The sequence below is a fragment of the Macadamia integrifolia genome, chromosome 6 (genome assembly GCF_013358625.1).
Source record: "Macadamia integrifolia cultivar HAES 741 chromosome 6, SCU_Mint_v3, whole genome shotgun sequence".
Classification (NCBI taxonomy): domain Eukaryota; kingdom Viridiplantae; phylum Streptophyta; class Magnoliopsida; order Proteales; family Proteaceae; genus Macadamia; species Macadamia integrifolia.
This window is the reverse complement of record NC_056562.1, coordinates 24,529,332-24,551,973: the sequence shown is the minus strand read 5'-3', so window position 1 is coordinate 24,551,973 and position 22,642 is coordinate 24,529,332. Positions and strand designations below refer to the sequence as shown.

At 38.6% G+C, this 22,642-nt stretch overlaps 2 protein-coding genes across 2 annotated transcripts; both read left to right on the top strand.

Annotated features, from left to right (window-relative positions):
* The first annotated feature begins 3,423 nt into the window (after nucleotides 1-3,423).
* LOC122082161 (protein DYAD-like) lies at nucleotides 3,424-6,390 on the top strand. The gene is made up of 8 exons (XM_042649641.1): nucleotides 3,424-3,503; nucleotides 3,592-4,056; nucleotides 4,231-4,265; nucleotides 4,394-4,777; nucleotides 4,894-5,047; nucleotides 5,183-5,266; nucleotides 5,366-5,950; nucleotides 6,028-6,390. The coding sequence occupies exons 1-8, from the start codon at nucleotides 3,495-3,497 to the stop codon at nucleotides 6,235-6,237; spliced, it is 1,926 nt and encodes a 641-aa protein (XP_042505575.1). The 5' UTR covers nucleotides 3,424-3,494; the 3' UTR covers nucleotides 6,238-6,390.
* A 5,347-nt stretch (nucleotides 6,391-11,737) lies between these two features.
* LOC122082587 (chaperone protein dnaJ A6-like) lies at nucleotides 11,738-22,182 on the top strand. Its single transcript, XM_042650259.1, has 8 exons — nucleotides 11,738-11,872; nucleotides 13,495-13,708; nucleotides 15,352-15,517; nucleotides 15,645-15,786; nucleotides 20,828-20,961; nucleotides 21,042-21,184; nucleotides 21,288-21,486; nucleotides 21,608-22,182. Exons 2-8 carry the CDS (start codon nucleotides 13,559-13,561, stop codon nucleotides 21,928-21,930), a joined length of 1,257 nt encoding a protein of 418 aa, XP_042506193.1. The 5' UTR covers nucleotides 11,738-11,872; nucleotides 13,495-13,558; the 3' UTR covers nucleotides 21,931-22,182.
* Nucleotides 22,183-22,642: the final 460 nt, after the last annotated feature.

Genomic DNA, 22,642 nt, shown 5'->3' with positions numbered 1-22,642 from the left:
CCCCCCCCCCCAAAAAAAAAAATTAAAAAGTTCTATTCTGAACCTACATGAATTCTCTCTCTCTCTCTCTCTCTCTCTCTCTCTCTCTCTCATATGAAATGACACCTCAAGTCTCCATATGAAACCATTTCGTCGCTCCTCATAAGATAATAGGAAGCAGTATTAGATTGGCCAGTGATCCATAGAGATAAAATTAACACAATACAATATCGATATCTTTAACAGAGAAAAAGGTCTTTGAGAGAAAATGGTTCGGTACAACATTTTCCTTCTTCCTCTACTTCCTTCTTTTTCACGATTCTCTTCCGGACTGATTGCTTCGTTCCTTGAGACTCGTTCCTAATCTGCATGATAAGCACAGAAAATTCCTCATATTCCACACAAGTAGCCCCTCTCCATTCTTCATAGTTGGTTGTTGATTGGGGACATGGATCCTCTCTAGTGCGCATCAGATGGTTGGAAACACTTGGGCACTCACCTGTAGCCATCAGCTGTGCACTAGGTGCACATACAATCAATACATAATGGATAGTTGGTTGTTGATGTGCCATCTTGTGCCACTTGCTTGGATCACACTATCTAAGGATGTGAATTTGAAACCGAAACCGTTTATCGAAATGAAATCTAGCCGTTTATATCGAAACCGTGAAACTGTTTATTAGATGATTCGATTTTTATTTTAAACAAAAATCGTAATTCGGATTTGATTTTAAAGTTTAAATACTATTAAACGGATTAACATATACCTACTAAGTTTAAGTTATTCAATGTTAAGTTTTTATACATTTCAATAAAAATAAATAAATTTATATTAAACAACTATTAAAAAAAAAACATATAAGAATAAACAATTCAATTCAATATTACAATTTACATTTATTTCACTTAAAATTTTAAAGGAAAAGACGTTGTTTGAATAAAAATTAGAAAACATAAGAAAACCGTTTAAAATTATTTAAATCGAAACCGTTTATAAATGATTTTGATTTTAATATATGAAACCATATATTAAATGATTTGATTTTGATTTTACCTAAAAGATCTGAGAGCGGATCGGGTCCTTATACTAAAATAGTTCTCATACGTAAGTGATCAACAAAGATGGAATCCATCTAAGAAAAAACTTTGTAGTGGATTCTATCTATGTGAATCAGATCGTACAAGAATAATTCTCATACGAAGAATTTGATCCGCAATTAAAATTTTTTACACCAAACTAAATCAAACCATTAACACGGAGACAAAACCGATTAACACCTTTAAGTCCCTTTCACATATAAAAAGCTCATAAGAAAAATAAAGCAACAAAAGGGAATGAAAAAGAACAAAAACGAACAAAAGTATTCCAAGCAAATTGCTTGAGATCAAATGGCCAACAATCTGTAGGTTTAGGGTGAGACACGTGTTGCAATAAATGCTTGACATCAAACGGCCAACAATTTGTAGGTTTAGGTTGAGACACGTGTTGCAATCCTTAGCTATTACCTCAGATGGGTCCCTACCTACTTATAGTTAACTGATACTCTCAAAGGCAAAAGGAGGTTCAAAACTCAAAAAGGATACCGTCGGGAAGAACCCAACAAAGAAACAGTCCAATGAGCATCAGTTGCCGAGGATTCCATTTGCATGGTCAATAAACACAAGGTTGCATCATAAACTATAGATTTTAGTTGCAGTAGAAGATTTCCCTACCAATGTTTTTCTTACATATACCCTTCCCAACGTTCATTCGGCCACTCCCATATGCGCAGAGCACGTATAGAAGAGATGAGTTGAGTTCCTTCTCCAATTCTCTCTCTTTCCTCTCAGATACTCAAAAATGGTTAGGGTATATCATTTCGTTATCTCATCTGATCTTCTTCTTCTTCCTCGCTCGCTAAACTCAGGATTTGGATGCTTTTCTATGTATTTGCTCTTGAATCAGTGAGTAGCAGACGAAGAACATTCTACTTCAGTTGTTACAAGTAAGTTATGAATCTTAGCTTGTTGAATCAGTCTCCAAAAAGCTAAATGCTTTTGTTTTTGCTTGATTATTTTGAAAATGGCTGCAGGTCGTCTTTGTTGCAGGGACTAAGAAGAAATCTGAAGAGATGTGAGATTTACGCATCCAAAGCTTTGTTTTAATGGTTTTCTCTTTCCTTTTAGTTTCTGGATTTGGAGATTTTAATCTGAAATCAAATAATACAGTTTTTAAGGATCTTGATAGCTTCGTTCTCGTGTTTTTGGATCTGAAAGCAGCTACTGTAGAAATCCGATCTTCGGCATTTCTTTCTTGTTAGCTGTTACTTCTTCATCGACTTCGTTTTCAGCAGTATTATTACTGTTCCTGACCTGGTTTATCTTCTGCTCTATCCTTTTTTGTTTTTTTTTTCCTTGAGAGTTCAATGCAATACTTACTACATTTGTAAGGCTAAAAGGTTTTCGGACAGTTCTCTTCTTTCTTTCCATTTTAAAGTTGAAACCCTAAAACTACTTTCACGGTTCTTATCTTATCTCCGCCGAATTCGTCTGAAAATTATTTCCATTTTTGCTTCAACACTTCCGACCAAAAACCAGTTTATTTGTTGCTACTTTCACCTGGTTTGATGCTTGGTATTTAATACATTTGTCTTCTCTCTCTCTCTCTCTCTCTCTCTCTGAGTCCTGCAGCTCACTCTCACAGCTTGTGTGTGTGCAGGTTTGGATACAATAACATGGAAGCAAATCTCTGTAACCATGAAAGAAATATCGCCCAAGACAGCAAGGTAAAATCCCTCTTTGTCTCTCTCCAGGCCTGTCATTTTCTAGCGTGCTCATTACAGAAAATACCTTTTCTTTAGGGCAGTCTGCAGCAGGACATGAGTCTTATGCTTGTTGATTGTTTTTCTTTGCTTCTTTATCGTGAATACATCATTAATCGAAGTATTGATTGCTTATCATAGTTGTTTAGTGAAGACTGTCTTCTTATTTTTAATTAACAAATATATGAAGTCATGAGGCTCGTATATAAACACCTTATCGCAACGTATAGTGTGTGTGTGCGTGTGTGTCTCAAAGAGAGAGAGAGAGAGAGAGAGAGAGAGAGCGGCTTCTGTGAACTCTGATCTGACGACAGTGGTTTATCTTTTTGCAGGACAATGTCTGCTACAGAAGGAATTGTCGCCTTCCATTGCTTAGACATGTACGGGCGATGGATTGTAATCTCGCATGCAACGGTAACAGTATAACGGAGAAAGCTGATCATCTTTTCTAAGAATTGATTCTCTCCTGTTTTCAACTGAAAATCTCCTTTTTCTTAAAATTGACATATAAGTCCCGACCCCCCTCCTCCTTCTCGTCCTCGATCCCATGTCTGTTAAGCTTTGATCCCCTATAATAGTCTTTTTCTTTTTTTCATTTCCCTAAAACCAGAGCCAGAAACTTCCGAGGAAATGGAACCAGAAGTGGGTTATTTCTACGAAATTGATCACACGAAGCTACCACCGAGATCCCCTATACAACTCAAAATTATTCGTATGGTCATGGTAAATTAAACTCTGATGATACTCCCTTTGTTTGATTTTTATCTTTAGTTCCAATGATGTTTGATACCTTCCGACGGGTATTTTGCAGGTGACTGAAAAGACTGAGCTCATTGTATCAGTGAAGTTTCCGAGTAATCTCTCTCTTCGAACTTACTTCGATAAAGACCCATCAAGCCGAAACCCACAGGATCTCGCAGGCAAAGTTCAACCCGCTCTAGACGAGCAGTTCGTCATTGGATCAAGACTAGCGAAGAAAATTTTCATGAGACAAGTTCCATCTTCTGAGGTATTAAAACAGAAGAACTTACAGAGCTTCTGGTTGGTACCTCTTGAAGTATCTGAAAGCCCAAGTTGTGTTACCAAGGAGAGATTACCGGATGACCCTGTGGTGAAGGGAACATGTTGGTCGGCTCTGAAATGTGCAGGTCAAGTGCACTGGGGAGTGCGCAGGCAAGTGACGTTTATCGGACGGCACAAGAAGAAAATGTCTCAACCATTTTTGGTTTCGAGAGAAGGAAAGGAGGTAGAAGAAGAGGAGGATGATGATGATGAGAAAGAAGAAGAAGACGAAGTAGAAGAAGAAGAAGAAGAAGAGGAAGAGGAAGTAGCAATGGAACGAGCAACCGAAGAGACGAAAGAAAGAACTAGGAAGAGGAAGCGTGACAGTTCGAGCAGGTTTCGGAATGCAAAATCGATAAGAAAACATGTCAGAGAGAAGACCCTGAAGGCGTCCTTGGGCAAGAACAGGTGGTCCGTGGAGAGGTAAGAAACCGTAACTGTTATTGATTATCAATCAAACAATAATTTATAATACGGAAACATTCTTAGTTGATAATCACTACTGACGCCTCTGCTCGTCTGGGTTGTTTTATATTACGTAATATGAATAGGTATAAGCTGGCGGAGGAGAAATTGCTTGGGATAATGAAAGAGAAGGAGGCGGTGATAGGGCACCCGATGCTTCGGCCAGCACTGAGGGAGGAGGCAAGGAAGCACATCGGTGATACAGGGCTGCTAGACCACCTCCTGAAGCACATGGCCGGGAAGGTTGCTCCAGGAGCCAAGGAGCGGTTCCGTCGAAGGCATAACCCAGAGGGAGCAATGGAATACTGGCTGGAGAACGTGAATCTGGTCAACATTCGGAAGGCGGCAGGAGTGAACGATCCTTACTGGATTCCACCACCTGGGTGGAAACCTGGCGACAGCCCATCTCAACACGGCGCTTGCGCTAGAGAGCTGAACCTGCTCAAGGAAGAAATGGCCATCCTTAAGAGGTATCTGATAATGAATAATATGTTCCGTCTATTTTGAGGTAAAGAAGATCGGACTGTTATTTAATATAAATGCTTTCTGTTTTGGCCTTTTGGGTGGATCTACTGCATTCAAACAGAGAAGTGCAGGAGCTAGTCTATACGAAACCACACGATGGGGAAGCTATTGGTGATGGAGACGATGCTAAGGTGAACGACGAAGCTAATGCCACTCCAACGACTCCTGTTGATAATTCTCAGTTAGAATCTGCCACTGTGGCCACACGACCGCAGGTAAAAAAGAATAAATAATGTAAGAGGCACGGACACATTCTTCGAGAATGATCTGGTAGTTTTCATGATTAACGCGACACAAAATCAGAGTCAATTTTTTTATCTTTTTTTTTGATAAAATCTTTGCTTTAACAGGAAATATACGTGAACCTGGTGAAGAGAAAAGCTCAACTCGAGCAACAGCTCGTCGAATATTCCAATTCGTTGAAGGAAATGCAGGTATTGAAAGCCAGAGCTTAGTATATGTAAGATATCAAGTTTGGTGGTTGTTCTATTTATCTTATTTGTTATTGTAACCATGGACGGGTGGTGATGCAGGAGGAGCTTGGGAAGCTATCTTCATCTTCGATGCAAGTGGAGAATGCGAGATCAGAGATAGTCATTGAAGAAGAACAACAAAAGAAAGAAGGAAAAGAGACTAGTACTGATGCAGCGGCTGAGAAAGAAGAAGACGATGGAAAGGGAGAGGCGGCAGAAAAGAAACAAAAGTTACGGAGTGGGTTCAGGATATGCAAGCCGCAGGGAACCTTCCTTTGGCCCAACATGAGCATAGTGGGCAGCAACATTTTGTCTCCTCTCCCTACCCCACATGCAGAGTCCCAGGTGAACGTACAGGTTGATCAGGATCTTCTCGTGGGCCCCACCACTCCCTCGATCTCTTCTGCCACGTCCAAACCCAGCCTCCTCACCAGCGTCGCTCCTCCTCTCCTTACTTCTAACCCGCAGCCAAGCCCGTCTCCAGTGAGACCTTTGGCCGAGAAAAGAGGCTTTACAGTGACCGTATCATCGTCGTTCGTCATACCTGATCAATCGACATGCCTGGGAGAAGACAACATTAGAACCACCAGGACAAGTACTGTCATTCCCCATTTTAACCTCAACCTCGACCTCAATGACGATTATGTACGTTTTAGTTTCACATTTTCACTTAATCTCTATTTTAATTTCATGGAATCATAAATTGAAACTATGGTGTACAGGTATCGTGTGATGCAGCAGCAGGAAAGGAGTCCATTGTGGGGTCCGATCATGACGTGGCAGTCGTTAGCAGTGCTGGTACGACGATGACAATAGGGACGGACCATGTGATCCACCATCACCAACGAGGGAACTGCTCTTCATCTGTGGGCACGTGGCTGGCTCTCGCCACACCAAACCCCTACTTGGATAGTCCTACCCTTCTTCCCTAGAGGACTTTTAGGCTCACATCTCTGTTAACTGTTTGGTTTGTTTCCCCTTCACTTGTATAGGTGAGTTTTGGCAAAGATTGCATCATCGGGTTGTGCCTGTACTAATATATACCGCAACAACCATTTGGCCTAGCCTTATTTGCTCAAAATTTTTCAACTTCCTTGCTTTATCTGTGGTAGAAAAGTTAGTTTAGAGAGATGGCTCCATGTATTGGACTCACCTAGGAATTCTTGTTCATTACTAATAATTGATGGCATATCCCCAGGTTGAGTAATTGGACAGGCCCATTGCCTCCTACCAAAAAAAAAAAAAAAAAACAAAGTAGCCCCATTGCCTGTATCGAAAACTTTATCCCGCGTAAACCAGATCGCATTATTGCAAGGGGATGCTCACCCCAAGCTTCTCCTGTTTTCAAGTGTCGAATTCCTTGGAGTGCGGTCAGGTTTTCGTACGGTTTGATCCACATATAGAATCCACTATAGGGATTTTCCTTGCATGGATTCCATGTGTGTGGATAGATTTACGAAAAAAAAAAATCAGGTGTGGATCAATCTCATACGAGAATGGTTCTCGTACAAGAACCAGATCTGCTCTCAATACTTTAGTTTGTTTTTCAATTCTAACATCCCTTTTATCTATTGGACGTTCATAAATTCTATTAGGCTTCACTTGTTTGTCTTCTAATTTAAAAGAAAAAAGAATGCTATTCGATAGCATGTACCAATGCCAAGACACAACGGATGCAAAAAGACAGTAATGAAGATGCTCGCATGCGCCTTTCCATTGGTCGCAGATTCTGATGTGTACATGTGTTATTGGGCAGTGCTCTCTCACTCTAATTTAAATTAGGGGAAAAGAACACTACCTAGTCTCCCTTGTGCCTAGACACAAGGGTGACAAAAAGATCACCCTGACCCTTGGTTGGTTGCTTGTGCGTCTCCTCTAGTTGGTCACCGCAATGATGCAATGGCCATGTGATTAGGTAGTGATCTCAATTCCCAACCCTTCAATTTATTAAAAAATTTAAGGGTTAGTTGCTTGGACACCTCCTTTACTTAAGGATGTGAATTTAAAACCGAAACCATTTACCGAAATCGAATCGAATTGTTTATAGTGAAATTGTGAAACCGTTTATTAAATGATTCTGTTTTCGTTTTAAGGTTTAAACTATTGATAAACCATTAAACCAATTAACATATACGTACTAAGTTTAAGTCATTCAATATTAAGTTTATATACATTCAATAAAAAATTAAGTTTGCATTAAACAACTATAAAAAAGAAAATGTATATAACAATAAACAATTCAATTCAATATTACAATTTACATCTATTTCACTAAAACTTTTAAAGGTAAAGAAGTTGTTTGGATAAAAAATTAGAAAACATAAGAAAAATAAAATCATTTAAACTGAAATAAATGGTTCCGGTTTTAATATATGAAACCATTTAATAAATGATTAGGTTTTGGTTTTACTTAAAAAATCTTGCACGGAACCAAATCAAACCATCTACACCAGAAGCGAATCGATTAACACCCTTACCTGTACTATGGCCAGATTTCTTAACACCCCAAAAATTTGAAAAGTTTACTTAGACGCCCCTTGCATTTTAGATTTATTACAACTAACCATTGTCTATTAGTCAATTACTGTTTAATAATGTTCTTATGGTTGGGAAAAATCCTCAATGCTCAAACTACCCTTGAAGGGTAGTGAATAGACCATTCCACCCTTTAACAAAAAAAAAAAAAAAAAAACCCTTGTTGAAATCAGTTTGCAGGTTAGGGTTTCGTACAATGGGGAGGTGAAGATGAAGATTGAGATTCTTGGCAAATTGGTGGTTCTTTATAGGTTTTTCATCACAATAATTTTCACTACAATTCGGTCTACTAGAAATTGAAGATGATTCTCCACCCTCCTCTTCTCTCTTCTTCTCTGTTCTTCCTTGGGTTGAAATCCTCCTCTTCTCCTCATTGTCTCTATATATACCCCTCCTTTCTCACATAAACCATAGGCTTCAACCCTTATTTTTCTTTTCTTTCACTGACCTTTCTCCTCCTTCAACCACCTTCAACGATGGCTAAAACCCTTCTCCTTTTTCAACCCACATTCAATAATGGCAGAAACCCTTCTAATCAAACCTAACAGCCACTATCCCCTTGTCGATCGTCTTCTTGGTCGATAGATCCCCTTCTTCGATCTTTGTTTGCTTCATCTTCTTCACTGAGGGTGGCTGCTCTTATTGCTAGTTTGGTTGAAGGATCATGAGATGGAAGATGGTGAAATGGGATTCCCTTCACCCACTATTTAAATTAATTTGGGTTTTTTTAGGTTGAATAACTCATAAAGGTAAAATAATCTTTATATCCAACCACTAACAGCAGACTAACACCGCCAAGTTTTCATGGGGCTTCAAGTAAACTTTTCAAACCTTTGGCATGACAAGTAATTTGGCATAGCACAGGGGTATCCGAGTAATTAATCCAAATTTTAAAAGTAAATATCATCTAGGGTACATAATGTTTAGAAAAACTATATCTAACATACCTTATTTTGACATATAATAATCAGAGTACCATTCTTTCTTTATTTGTTTCTTTTTTTCATATTTCCAACTTTGTTCATACCACCACCTCTAAAACTCCCATCACCAACTCATCATCCTTGACGGAATGGCCAATAGAGTAAAATGCAGTTGCCAAGTAGCAGATCGTGCACTGTTGCCCCCCCCCTATCTCTTCTGATGGCCCATTGCCGCCCTCTTGTGCCACCCGCATGGCCGCACCCCTCCCCTTCTCTCTCTCTCTCTCTCTCTCTCTCTCTCTCTCTCTCTCCTACAACCGGAAAAGTAGGAAGATATCTAGATCAACTTGCCCAACTATTTCAAGTGGTTCAAATTGGTTTCTCTTCAAGGAGATTTGGTTTAGAAGGGTACAAGTATCGCAAAGTCATTAAAATTATCTACAAACGTTGGAGCCCTACATAAATTTGTAAATATTGCTCCATTGGAGCTTGCTTGAGGCCATATAAGCTCCTATTTAATTTACAAACTAGTGTATCCTTGCCCTTGATGTCAAACCCTTTGGATTGATGCACATATATTTTCTTCATGGAGAAAAGTAGTTTTAACAATCTAATTGCTCAAGATGTAAATCTTCTTTATTTGCTATGCTCAACAAAATAAGAATTGAAGTAATCTTAAAAACGGGAGAAATAATTCTTAGAAATCAATACCTTTCTTCTGTTCAAATTCTTTTACTACAATTCTTGTTTTGTACATTTTTTTTTTTTTCCCATACTTCATTTTTAAATATCTAATTATGTATACCAATTTTTGTATAAGAATGCTTTCTTTCTAAGTTGCAACTTTACTAAATCACAAGTTTTGTTTTGCTTCATTAAGGTGAACTCGTCATTCATGACTTATAAAATGATAACTAATTCATCAACATCATATCCGATAAATGCACACTTAATAGATTTAAGATCAGGTTTTTTCCTAATTTCTTTACTAACATGAGCATATAGGCAATGCAACCAATAAAATAAATAATTCAGATGTTTTCCTATATAAATCTCCTCTGGTGTCCCTCCATCTAATCATTAAATATATTTTGATTTACCATAAAAACTGTAATGTCAATAACTCTACACAAAATTGTATTAACAACCTTGAGTGTATCTTCATTAGGGGAGTCAAAAAGCCTAGTCAGCCCAAACCTACCTCAGCACACCCTGAGCCTGAACAGGGCTTGAGCTGAGATTTCAATCCACAAGGTAAACCATGACTGAGAAATTCAGGTTCAAGGCCGGGTTGGGCTGGGCCAGGGTTGAGTCTCAACCCAACCCAATCTAATCCAAGTTTACCCTATATATTAAGTATATAACAATATAAATATGTTAATAACTATAAATGGCTACTTATAAAAAAAGGTCTGCAAGAAGTCTTTTGTTTTCGACAATATATATATATATATATATGAAAATTTTGGTCTTTGGCCTCTGCAATGCATCAAGATTAAGCAACCAAGTAACCAATAGTACTAGACTGGGTTGGGTTAAACCCAACAAGTTTGAGTCTGGGCTGAGATATCCAATCCGAGCAAGGGTTGTGCAAGGCTTGGGTTGAGTTAAGAGGCCTTAGGGTTGAGCTGGGGTTTTAAAAACCCAACCCAACCTGGCCCGTTGACAACCCCCAATCCTCATACTCTTTATATATTCTACGATTTTTTTTTTTGTATGATTTATTTATTTATTTTTAAATTCCCGACGACACCATTTTGTTGTGTTGTCCTTGAGAATATTTCCAATCTTCTAATTTGTTGTAATGCACATTATTCTTTAAAATTCTCCATTACAATACTCTCCACCGTTGTTGCTCTTGCGACACTTGATCAATAGTGTTACTTACGCCCATGGGGATGTAGAACCAAATTATGAAAAGATGCCCATACCCATCTCCACTTCTCCATGTATCTAGGCGTATACAACACTATTGGGTAGCATTCATTCTCCCTTAATTTTAATTGTAAAAGTTAAAATTGTGTGGATGAACTACAACTGCAGTTTTAGTTACCTTGTTCCCAATTAAATTTTGTCCAAAATCAGGATCTTCTCCAGCAATTTTTTCTTCAATTTCCCTCCAACCAAATACATACATGTAAGGTGATCGATACATAATCATATGCATATCTGGTTGGAGAGTCGTTGGAGAGGATCCTGATCCGTCCTCCTTTGGTCTTAACTAACTGGATCAGGCTCCTCTCCAACGACTGTACCCTATAATGCCCCTCCAAAGATCATCCAAGGGTTGCAAGGGCTTGACCACACATCCCAACACCTGCCAACACCTAAGAATATGTGTCCAAGTCTTTCCAGCCTTTGGATAAATCATTGGAGGGTCGTCGGTGTTGGAGAGATCCCAATCCTATCTATGGAGGGAGAGACTTGATAATATTTGACAAAACAAAATGAGGCAATGAGAAGTTATTTAAAACTTGAGGGGCATAGTTGTAATTTACCATGTACAAAAAATGACGTCGCCAGAGGTCCAAGACTGATGGACCCATAACTGTTACCTATACTTGTCATTCAAGTTCTCAAGAAAAAAAAAAAATACCCGTAGGTAATTTGTATTTAAGTACAAAGAGAGGGATAGGTATACCGTCGATATCAAGTATGATAGCTGATAGCACCAATAGGAACACATGATGGAGTATCATTCAGGAAAGATATAATCGTCATTTCAGAAAAAAAGAATAGAGAGATAGACATACTGGATGCTAACATACTTGATATCGGCGGCATACCCAACCCTTTCCCTTAAGTAAGACAACTTTTTAACAAAAAAAATAAAAAGTATGACAGAGCCGGTTGTCGTTCATCCAAACTCCATCTGAACCGTTGGTCTACACACGGTCACAATTCACTTTATAGTTTTTTTTTTTTTTCTTATAAATAATTATTTTCCTTCCAATAAATAGACCGTCAACAAAATTGGTAAAATTCCTCTGCGAATCGTTAGGGCCTTAGGGGAGACGAGACACCTTCCTCTCTCTCGCTCGCTCTCTCTTTCTCTGCTGCTGCTGCTGCTGCTGCTGCTTCGCTTCCAGCTCTCCACAATAGAATACCAGTAAGATCTCTATAACCCTCTCTATTTTTTCATCGATCTGATTATTTTTCTTTTATTCTGATGAAAAAAACCACGAAATCGTAAAGGTTAGGTTTTCTTCTTTTTCGTTGGTAAGTGAATTTGATTGTTGTTACTGAATTAGGGACTCAGATTTGTTTCGAATTTGATTGTCTTTTTTTTTTTCTTAAACCTGCAAATTTTTCTCTGTAGTGGGTTTTGAATTCCAGATTCTGATGGGGTGGGTGGGTTTTATTTGCAGTATGAGCCCCCTTTTAGTTTGGGATGGTTGAACAAGCTTTAGCCCCCTGTACTCCCCCTTTTCCCTGTGGTTTCGAACCTCTTCGTTTTTTTATTGATAATGATGCTCAAGGGTTGCTTCTATCTTTCTCTCCCTCGATCGTGCACATACATGAACCCAAACACATTCTTTATTCTCCTTATGTGTTTAGTTTTCTTTGCTGCAACTCTGCTTTGTAGAATTGGATCTAGTGTGTCGAACATGGGCTCTAATTTTTACTGTGTCTTTCTCTTGTACAGAATTGTAGTTCCTTTTCTAGTCTCTTTTTCCCCATCTTTGTTTCAAATTGGGGAATAGAAATTTATTGCTTCTTCGTATATCATGGTAGCTCTGGTGTTGTCTTTATATTGACGTGTAATAAGATACATTTCTGCCGTCACAGCCAGAAAGAAACAATGTTATGTCATTGGCTGTCTAATTTTATCTGGAAAAAAGCTTCTTTGTGAAGTGGGGGTAAGGCTGCTTACATTATGACCCTCCCCAGGCGGGGGGTGTATGCCCTATATGGCTGTCTAATTTTACCTCAACCATTGAGTATTTATTTTTGTAATACGTCTTTCAGATTAGTTTCTGGTGCTAGTTGATTTTCCGGATCCATGTAGCCGGCCCCATTAAGTTGGGATAAGGCTGAGATTGTTGTTGTTGTAGTAGTTGATCTTTGTTTTGTGTTTGGTGTTTTAAAAAATGGGAATATTTTTGTTTAATTTCCATATGAAAAAATTCTCTTTTACTTTTTCTTCCTATTTGATAAGTTTGACTACTTTGGCTTTGGCGCAATGGTAAGGTTGCTTCATTGTGACCTACTGGTTGTGGGTTCGAGTCTAGAAACAGCCTCTCCGCAAAGCAAGGGTAAGTCTGCATACAGTATTACCCTCTCCCGACCCCACAGCTTCGGGAGCCTCATGCACTAGGTACAGAATTTTTTTTACTATTTTTTGCGTGTGTCTATTTAGTTTAGTAATTATGTATGCATGTTATTGCTTCCTCCATCTCTACCATCACAACCACTACTATCATCATCTTCTCTCTTTTAAGATGTAGAGGGGCTCTTAACAAAAACCATTGGTTTATACCATCGATGAATAATAATAGCTAGGGAAAAAGTTCTCTGATCCACCAGACAGGGTATGCTAGCACCTCCTCACATGAAATGTCCTCTCTGCCCTCCAATATATGATACCATTTTATCTCACCTCATTGTTGTGCTTCTCTATTAACCGACCCCATTTAGTTGGGATAAGGTTGAGTTGTTGTTTAATTGTGTATTATGTTCTATTTATATATTTATTCGCTACTCAGTTTTTATTCTTTTTTGGCATGTTAGAGCTCAGAATCAGAGTGAGTTTGAGATTAGTTTGTGGGTTGTGGAGTATTGAAGTGCTGCAATTATGTTTGGCCGTGCTCCAAAGAAGAGTGATAATACCAAATATTATGAGATTCTTGGTGTCTCAAACAGTGCAAGTCAAGATGAACTGAAGAAGGCATATAGGAAAGCTGCCATAAAGAATCATCCTGACAAGGGTGGCGACCCTGAGAAAGTGAGTTTATCTCCCCTCTTTTTCTATCTTAGGCTGGATTCTCTTTGAATTTCAGTATGGGATCCTGCACACCTAATATGAGTCATATATGTATGGCCACATTATGGAATCTTCAAATTTTTTCATAGGATCTATTGTAAGTGTCATAACCCATCACAGATCCTGCTTTTGCTGGGTCCTAGAAGGGTTTTCTTAGTAATTTTCTAACCTTTGGCATTTTTGCACAAACTGGCCACTCAGACTCAATCCCATGTCTTCATCTTTGCAGTTCAAGTTTTTCCCACTAGCCAAGGGATGACTCCTTTTGGGATCTGTTGAGCATATAATTCAGTTCTAAAACATGGTTGTCGGTACCTGGATGCAGTATGAGAAGTGGTGATGATTAACATCTATGAATGGCTTTCTAATTATTTAGAAGACCATTATGGAGATTTGGACATCTTATATGTATGGCCTAATACACTGACCCCATTCAGTTGGGATAAGGCTGAGTTGAGTTGTATAAGTAGTTTTAATATTAAGAACTATTGAATTATTTCTTCTTGAAAAGAAAGTATTAAAATGAATTTCTATTCATTTAAGGTGCAAGTAGTGACGGGGAAATGCTTGAGTTGGCATTCCTCGAGGTTCATGAGTATTGTCTGAGATTATATCTCTGGTCATCAGCTACCTTCTGGTACTATAGTGTTTAGATTGATGAGTAGTGGATGGTCCTTTTAGGTGGAAGTAACTCCACTTAACATTGGTGTAAGTTCTGATTCTTAAATAATTCTAATTTGAAGTTACTGCAAGCTTGGAAAAACCTACCCACTTCTTCTCCGTAGTGTTTAGGGCTGAAATATAACTGTTGATGCTGTAGTACTGTAGATTGGAATTTATTATCTGATTTATGAAATTCAGAAAGAATGCCCTTTAGGTGAACAACATATCTTATGTATTTAACAGGAAGTGGGTGACTTAATTTTAAGTTTGTTTTTTGATTAATTGTTCTGGGAATTGTTGCTTGCCGCATGTTTAATGCATTTAACTACACTATTATTCAGTACTGCAGTCTGTCTTGGGTACTTTTTGATGTAACAGTTTCCTGATTAGAACCATGTATACGCTTTCATTTATTTAAAGTACAATTTAAAATTTTGCAGTACCATCCTAGGAAGAGCAGGCATATGTATTTTGCCTTTTATGTATTTCAATAATCCTGTACTTTTTAAACTATCCACCCCTCTGACTGAAGGAGAGTTGGAACCCCAAATTCAACCATAGAAAGTAGAAACCACTTTTCATTGGCGGCACACAGTTACCATCTTATCTATCATCCCTTCACAGCTCCAATAAGAATGAAAGGGAATTTCAAGTGATAGATGTTAAGTGATCAAAGTTTAACGGTATTCATCACAAGTGTGTGCTTGTGAACCATAGTGTATAATGATATTCATCACAAATGTGCATGTGCGCACTGTAGTGTGTTATGCTTGTTTGGTTCCCAAAGTTGTTAGTTTGATACCAATGCATCTTTTGCATAGTCAAACACAGAAATCGGCAGTTTGTTTTTTCATATCTTATGCAAAAGCTGGGATTGTAGTTTAAGGACGTTTTTTATGTACGTTCTCAATATTTACTAATTTGGTCGGTTTTGGAATCAGTTCAAGGAGTTGGCTCAGGCTTACGAAGTTCTTAGTGATCCTGAGAAAAGAGAAATTTATGATCAGTATGGTGAAGATGCACTCAAGGAAGGAATGGGAGGAGGTGGTGCCTCTCACAATCCTTTTGATATATTTGAATCATTCTTTGGTGGAGGATCTTTTGGTGGTAAGTCATTTCTACATTTAGTTTATACTACATTTACCATTTGCTATAGTTGTGCAATTACCACCTCTCCTGTAAGTGATACATTATGGTCTTTGATATTCCTTTCATCTTTATTTAAATCTTGAAGGTGGTGGTAGCTCAAGAGGGCGAAGGCAGAAACAAGGTGAAGATGTGGTCCATACCCTGAAGGTTTCTCTAGAGGACTTGTATAATGGAACTTCTAAGAAGCTCTCTCTGTCGAGAAACATACTATGCCCAAAATGTAAAGGGTATCCCATCTATCCCTTCGCCAATCATTAGCACTTTCTCGCACGTGTGGTGGATGAATGTGAAATGTCAATGTCAATGTGCATGTGCATGTGCATGTGCATGTTTGATCAATTAGGGTTTTACATGCAAAAATTAGTTCTATCCTGAAGAGTGCATTGTGTCTATAGAGTGGAATATGACTATTGAAATGGGGTCTGAAGTTATAAAAGAATACTAATTGGAGGCTCCTCATTCCTTCTTTATGTGTATGATTTTCAATTCATGTGTTTTTGGTGCAATAACACTGGTGTGGTTGTGCCGATACGACCGGGTTTGAAAACCCAAGTCCAGTAGGAATGGGCCAACCTTGGTTTCTGGACCAACAAAGGTTGTTAGGGTTATTTGGGTTTATTTTGTAATCTCTATTCTTTTATTTTGCTATATTTTGCTTTGAGTAGGCTACGTAGAAGGTAGAATTCAGTTCCATTTTAGTCTTAGTACTAGATTAGGGGTCTTTGTTTACCTATTGATGGACAGATATGATTAGTGAATGAAATTGGGTTCTGGTGGATGAATGTGAAATGTCAATGTCAATGTGCATGTGCATGTGCATGTTTGATCAATTAGGGTTTTACATGCAAAAATTAGTTCTATCCTGAAGAGTGCATTGTGTCTATAGAGTGGAATATGACTATTGAAATGGGGTCTGAAGTTATAAAAGAATACTAATTGGAGGCTCCTCATTCCTTCTTTATGTGTATGATTTTCAATTCATGTGTTTTTGGTGCAATAACACTGGTGTGGTTGTGCCGATACGACCGGGTTTGAAAACCCAAGTCCAGTAGGAACGGGCCAACCTGGGTTTCTGGACCAACAAAGGTTGTTAGGGTTATTTGGGTTTATTTTGTAATCTCTATTCTTTTATTTTGCTATATTTTGCTTTGAGTAGGCTACGTAGAAGGTAGAATTCAGTTCCATTTTAGTCTTAGTACTAGATTAGGGGTCTTTGTTTACCTATTGATGGACAGATATGATTAGTGAATGAAATTGGGTTCTGTTGCGTGGTTGTGAACAGTAGTTGTTTATGTTCCTCCTCTTCTTCGATTCATCTTTGATTACTCCACCTCAGGTAAGCTTCCTGCCTACTCTCACTCTTTTTTCTCCTATCCTTCGTCCCTTTCTTCTGTTTTCTGTTATTGTTACCTTCATCCTGTGCTGGGTGATTCATTTCCAATCTCTTCAAAAGATGTCAACCCTTCTCTAAGCTCATGAAAAAAAGGGGTTCACTTTGTCTAGAATGAGGCTTGTGAGAAGGCCTACGAAGATATCAAAGAGTACCTGACCAAGCCTCTGGTATTGGCCGCACGTGTAGCAGGCAGACCATTCATTTTGTACACAAAGGCTTTAGATCATTCAATGCAAGATAGTTGCAGCCCATATACGATTGACTGATCTCCTTTGTACACAATCTATTTTGCCTAATATGTTGGGAGTAAGTCACCCTATTTTAGGTGACATTAATCCTAGGGTCTCACCTTCTACAAACCCTCCTACGTCAAGAACCAAGCTTTGCATCACTGCTGAAACTGTAACTACTGACTTGTAGTATGTGCGGGGCTTGGATGGTCCCTTCCCCCTCAGTCTAGGTTATGATTGATGGTCAATCATAAGGTCTACTCATTGTCTACGCTCCCTAGCAATCTCAGAGCCAACAGACATTGAAGGAATTCTTTCCTTCATAGCGTGGTTTCTTTCTGCTTCCAGCTTTGGCTGGAGGTAGAAACGACCCCCTCCCTTTTGCAAAATAATAGCTTAAGGGTAAATTACATATTTTCCCTCTACTTTGTCCTTATGATAATTTATCCTCGTTCATCTTGTATGCCAGAAGTACCCTCCACATTTATATCTATTTCCATATAAGTCCTTATCTTATTTCTCTGGCCATAACTTCTATTTAATTACAGAACCGCCATCCACTCTACTATTTGAATTGTATAGCTTCCTAGTGGGCTCATATTCATTCCATTAAAGGGTTTTCAAATCCGGGATCGCGTCAGTTCTCTCTTAAACTTCATAGATTTCTGCCTAGTAGTTGTGTATATATATATATATATATATAGGCCATGAGACCAGGTAGCAATCCCCAGCCCTATTTTATATATATAGAAGGTTACCGATATGGATGTATTCTATTTTGACTACATAAATTTACACAACTTCAGACTTAAAGAAAGCTGCGTCAGAAATTAGCTAATACAGGGATAGCTAGAAAGATTGTTCTATATTGGAATCAATGAGGGAATTCGAAAGTGATGCAGTTGGGTGTGGGTAGAATTGGGATTAATTTGGTAAATTAATTTGTTCCCTTTAATTGTTAGTGTAGGGTGTGGTCAAGTTAGTAGGAAGATTCAGATTTTATTTCAGTTTCTAATTTCATTAGTTTCCATCGTTAGGTTGTTATTTTGCTTTTTGTAGCCATGTAATGGAGAAGATTTCAGATTTGAAGAATTGCAATTTGATTGAAGGTTTTTGGCTTGAAACCATGACTGCCGAGAGGCCTGGAAATCCCTCCTTCTAATGTAGACTAGGATAGAGAGTCTAACCAAGTCTCAATTGCTGGAACTTTTAATCAAAGAGCAACCAGCAATTACCCATAAATAGGTAGCAATCTACAGATCAGAAAATAAAGAAGAATTAATTCTCAGAAATCAGATTCAATCCCAAGCTGTCCCTCTAAGACTTCAGATTATGAACCAGCAAACAGAACTAATTCAGGAACCGGGTATAACCTGGTTAACATTCACAGAGGCAGAAAAGCAATAATTTCCCTATCGGTTCTGATCTTCCCACTACAGTCCAAAAAACTAGAGATTTTAATTATCTCTCAAACGACTGATTAGAACAGCCCCTCTTTCAGGTCGAGTGTTCCTTGATGGTAAGGAAGGATCGATCCAAAATCCAGCCACAACTTAGGGCTGTAGATGCTACAATGAACAGGGGTCAATTTCTCAGTTTAGGGTATTTTCTGGGCAGAATCTGAAGTGTAAATACCTGAATTGTAGAATAACAATAGAACCTTGTAAATAGCCTTGAAGAAGAAGAAGAACACTTGAAAGGAACTTCTTGGGCTTCACACCGCAAAGTGTCAATTGGATCAAACACCAATTCCATCAGCCTTGATCAAACACAAGACAAATCTCAATGGAGAAGACAATGGAGGCAGCCATTAATTTGTTTATCAAAATCATCTTCTTTTTAGGAGCCTCCTCCTCTTTATTTATAATGTTGATGGGGAGGGAATTACAAAATAGAAGGTTCCTCAAAAAAGAAATCAAACATTCTTCTAATATAGTAGTTACCAAAAACTGAAATTAGAAGCTAACTGAAATTAGAAACTAGTTGAAAAAGGAAACTAACTACTAATGACTTGACTCCTAAGGAAACAAATATTACTCAAATCAAACCTAATTAAAAAGGAAACAAACTAGTAATCCCGTATGTAATCCTAGATCCTTCTTTTAGACCCATAAAAATGGTTTATCACACTCAAAACACATGGGATCAAAGGCCCAACATGTATGGAACCCAACCTTAGGCTTATTCCTAATAAAACAAACCTATTTTGGTGATTAATCTGCATCACCTTCCTCCTTTGATCTTCTTTTCCTTCTTTTTTCTTCTTCTTTCTTGTTTCCCTCTCTTATCTACTTCCCCTTGCTGTCTCTTCTTTACTTGAACGTACTTTGTTTTTGGGCGGTGTCTGCAAGCTAACAGATCTGAACCCAGCCAAATCACATCCTCAACTGTTGCGGCTGAGATTTGTGTATGCTTGATCCTTACGTAAGGGCGATCCAAACCCTAAGCTCCATCCCAAGCTCCTGCAAGTCGGAGGACAGCAGATCTGAAACCAGAACTCAGATCCGAGTTTTCCACCATGTTCAGGTCGTAGGATTCTGTTGGAGTTAGTTGCATCTTCTTCTGATCTGAAAATGGTTGGAAACAAGGATGCTTTGAATCTCGAACTCTCTTCCGAAGTGTTGGATCGATTGAAGGTCTTCTGGGTGAGTTCCATCAACTGAAACCAGCAAGGTTTCCGTCAGCTGGTTAGTATCGTGAGAAGGAAGAAGATGATGACCTTCTTTTATTCTTAAGTGACCTAATTAGTTATATTTACAGTGAACCCCCTCTTTTCTAAACCTGTGTTCTAATATACCCCTTTTCTTTTGTAATTCCAGAATACCCCTCCTCTTCTACTTTTCTATTCCAGATTGACCCTAGTATCAATTTCCCTCTTTTTTAAGTGCTTGAGTTGATCCTGAATTTACAAGAATGCCCCTATTTCTGTGAATGCTGGTATAGTTGTTAATTGTGGGCCCATAAGAGATCCGATTCCAGCTTTTGGAACTTGGATCCGCATTAGAAAGGATCACTAGAGGATGGATGAGACGAATAGGATCTCCTGGAGTGTGGTGTGAAGATGTGTACCTTTATGGCCAAAGGACAAATGATAGTGAACTGCTGTAAGAACACTGCTTTACGGAGTTGAATTTGCGCAACAAAGAAATAACACACTGATATGGATCAATCTGGAATTTAAATATATGGCATACTGCATTCTGCCTAAGCATTTGTAGCTGGTCGATGATAATTTTGTTGACATACTGCATTCTGCCCAAGCATTTGTAGCTGGTTGATGATAATTTTGTTGACTGGTGATTGTGGATGGATCATCTGAACCTATTGCTGAGCAATCTCTAGCGGTTATTGTGGATGGATCATCTGAACTATTGCTGAGCAATCTCTAGCAGTTATTGTGGATAGATCATCCAATCAATTGTTAATTCATGTTTATGCACACCTGTGGCTAGTCTTAAAAAATCTAGTTGAGTTGTTTTTTTTTTTTTTACTACCCTTGCTATGCTTCATGGTTTAGTTCTTCTGGTGTTTGATGTGCTTGATTTCCTTGAATGGTCTGGAGAAATTGCTGATTTCTTTAATTGCTGTCCTGGCATACCTGATGTTGTGTATTACCTATATAATATGAGTCTGTAATCATTCCAGGAAAGGGTCCAAGAGTGGGGCACCTGCAAGATGTTATGGATGCCAAGGTACAGGAATGAAAATATCAACCCGACAGATTGGACCAGGGATGATCCAACAGATGCAGCATGTCTGTCCAGAATGCAGAGGCTCAGGTATTTTCATAGAGCCCCTGATTTTCTGCAAGTCTGCCTTGTGATTATGGAATCATCATTTTAAATATTACTTGGTGCAGGTGAGGTTATCAGCGAGAAAGATAAATGCCCACAGTGCAAAGGGAGCAAGGTTACTCAGGAGAAGAAGGTGCTGGAGGTTCATGTTGAGAAAGGAATGCAGCATGGCCAGAAAATTGTGTTCCAGGGTGAAGCAGACGAGGCCGTAAGTGCAATGCAACCTTCATCTTAGGCATTTACGATAGTTCTCATGCTTTAGCCTTACATTGATACTGACATTACTAATGTTTTGTACCTATTATTTGCAGCCAGATACCATCACAGGGGACATTGTTTTCATGTTGCAACAAAAGGAGCACCCCAAGTTCAAGCGGAAGTTTGATGATCTCTATGTAGATCATACACTTAGTTTGACAGAAGCTCTGTGTGGCTTTCAGTTTGCTTTAACTCACCTTGATGGCAGACAGTTACTGATCAAGTCAAATCCTGGCGAGATTATCAAACCGGGTATTATGTTGATGTCTTTCTTTTAATATGGCACAAGCCATCTTTCCATGCTCTCTCTCTCTCTCTCTCTCTCTCTCTCTCTCAAAAACCAACATATTTCTTTTGTGGGACTGATATACAGGTCAACACAAGGCTATTAATGATGAGGGGATGCCACACCATGGGAGGCCTTTTATGAAGGGTCGACTGTACATCCAGTTCAATGTGGAATTCCCTGATTCTGGGATTCTTTCCCCAGACCAGTGTCGTTCCTTGGAGACGGTCCTACCACCAAGGCCAAGCAGCCAATTGTCAGAAATGGAGCTAGATGAGTGTGAGGAGACCACCATGATTGATGTCAACATTGAAGAGGAGATGAGGCGGAAACAGCAGCAACAACAGCAGGAGGCGTACGATGAGGATGATGAGCCATCAATGCCTCGAGTTCAGTGTGCCCAGCAATAGACATCCTGGCTATCATCCCCTTCTGATTTTCAACCTTCCCCCACCATGATCTCGTTTTAGGAAAAGGCCTGTTCTTACCATGGAAGGTATTTTCATGTAGGTGTTGCTACTTGAAAGGAAGTCCAGACAGGTGGTACCAGCTGGCTACCTTGATTTATTTTTCTCAATGTCATTTTTTATTATAATTTTGGTTTTTAACTTAAGCTGTTTTGAAATTTGGTATTGAATTTGGCTAGCGTAATTTATTTCTCAGTTTTTTTTTTTTTGTGTTTGAATTAAATCCTTTTTCATTTTGATGCCATTCTGAAGTTCTCTCCACATCTTAGTTTGATTCTCTCTCTAGTTGAATTGAGAAGGAATATTTAGAATGTTTTTTTCTTTAATGGGATTGGGCGGGTTCAGCATACCATAGCTTACTATAGTTGCAGGGTTTAATCTTTCCACCTTTTCGTTTTTTCGTTACTAGATAATTGGATTCGAAATTGAAACTGTTTTCTTATATACTATATTATTACTGAATCGGAATTTCGTGATGTGTTTATCTTCATGTTAATTATTATTTATATAGACAAAGAAGGGGTTTTTTTTTTTTTTTTTTTTTTTTTTATGTTGAGGAACCCATGTTGGTGAGGAAAAAAATCGTCTGCAATTCCGATCTCGTACAATTCCGTGCAATATCACCTTCAGGCGGTGACACGTGTATTGATACCAA

Coding starts and splice junctions, on each gene's coding strand:
- LOC122082161 (XM_042649641.1), top strand. Junction 4,778..4,893: donor GAAATGGCCATCCTTAAGAG/GTATCTGATAAT, acceptor GCATTCAAACAG/AGAAGTGCAGGAGCTAGTCT. Junction 5,951..6,027: donor TCGACCTCAATGACGATTAT/GTACGTTTTAGT, acceptor TATGGTGTACAG/GTATCGTGTGATGCAGCAGC.
- LOC122082587 (XM_042650259.1), top strand. CDS start 13,559: ATGTTTGGCCGTGCTCCAAAGAAGAGTGATAATACCAAATATTATGAG. Junction 13,709..15,351: donor AGGGTGGCGACCCTGAGAAA/GTGAGTTTATCT, acceptor TTTTGGAATCAG/TTCAAGGAGTTGGCTCAGGC. Junction 15,518..15,644: donor TGGTGGAGGATCTTTTGGTG/GTAAGTCATTTC, acceptor TAAATCTTGAAG/GTGGTGGTAGCTCAAGAGGG.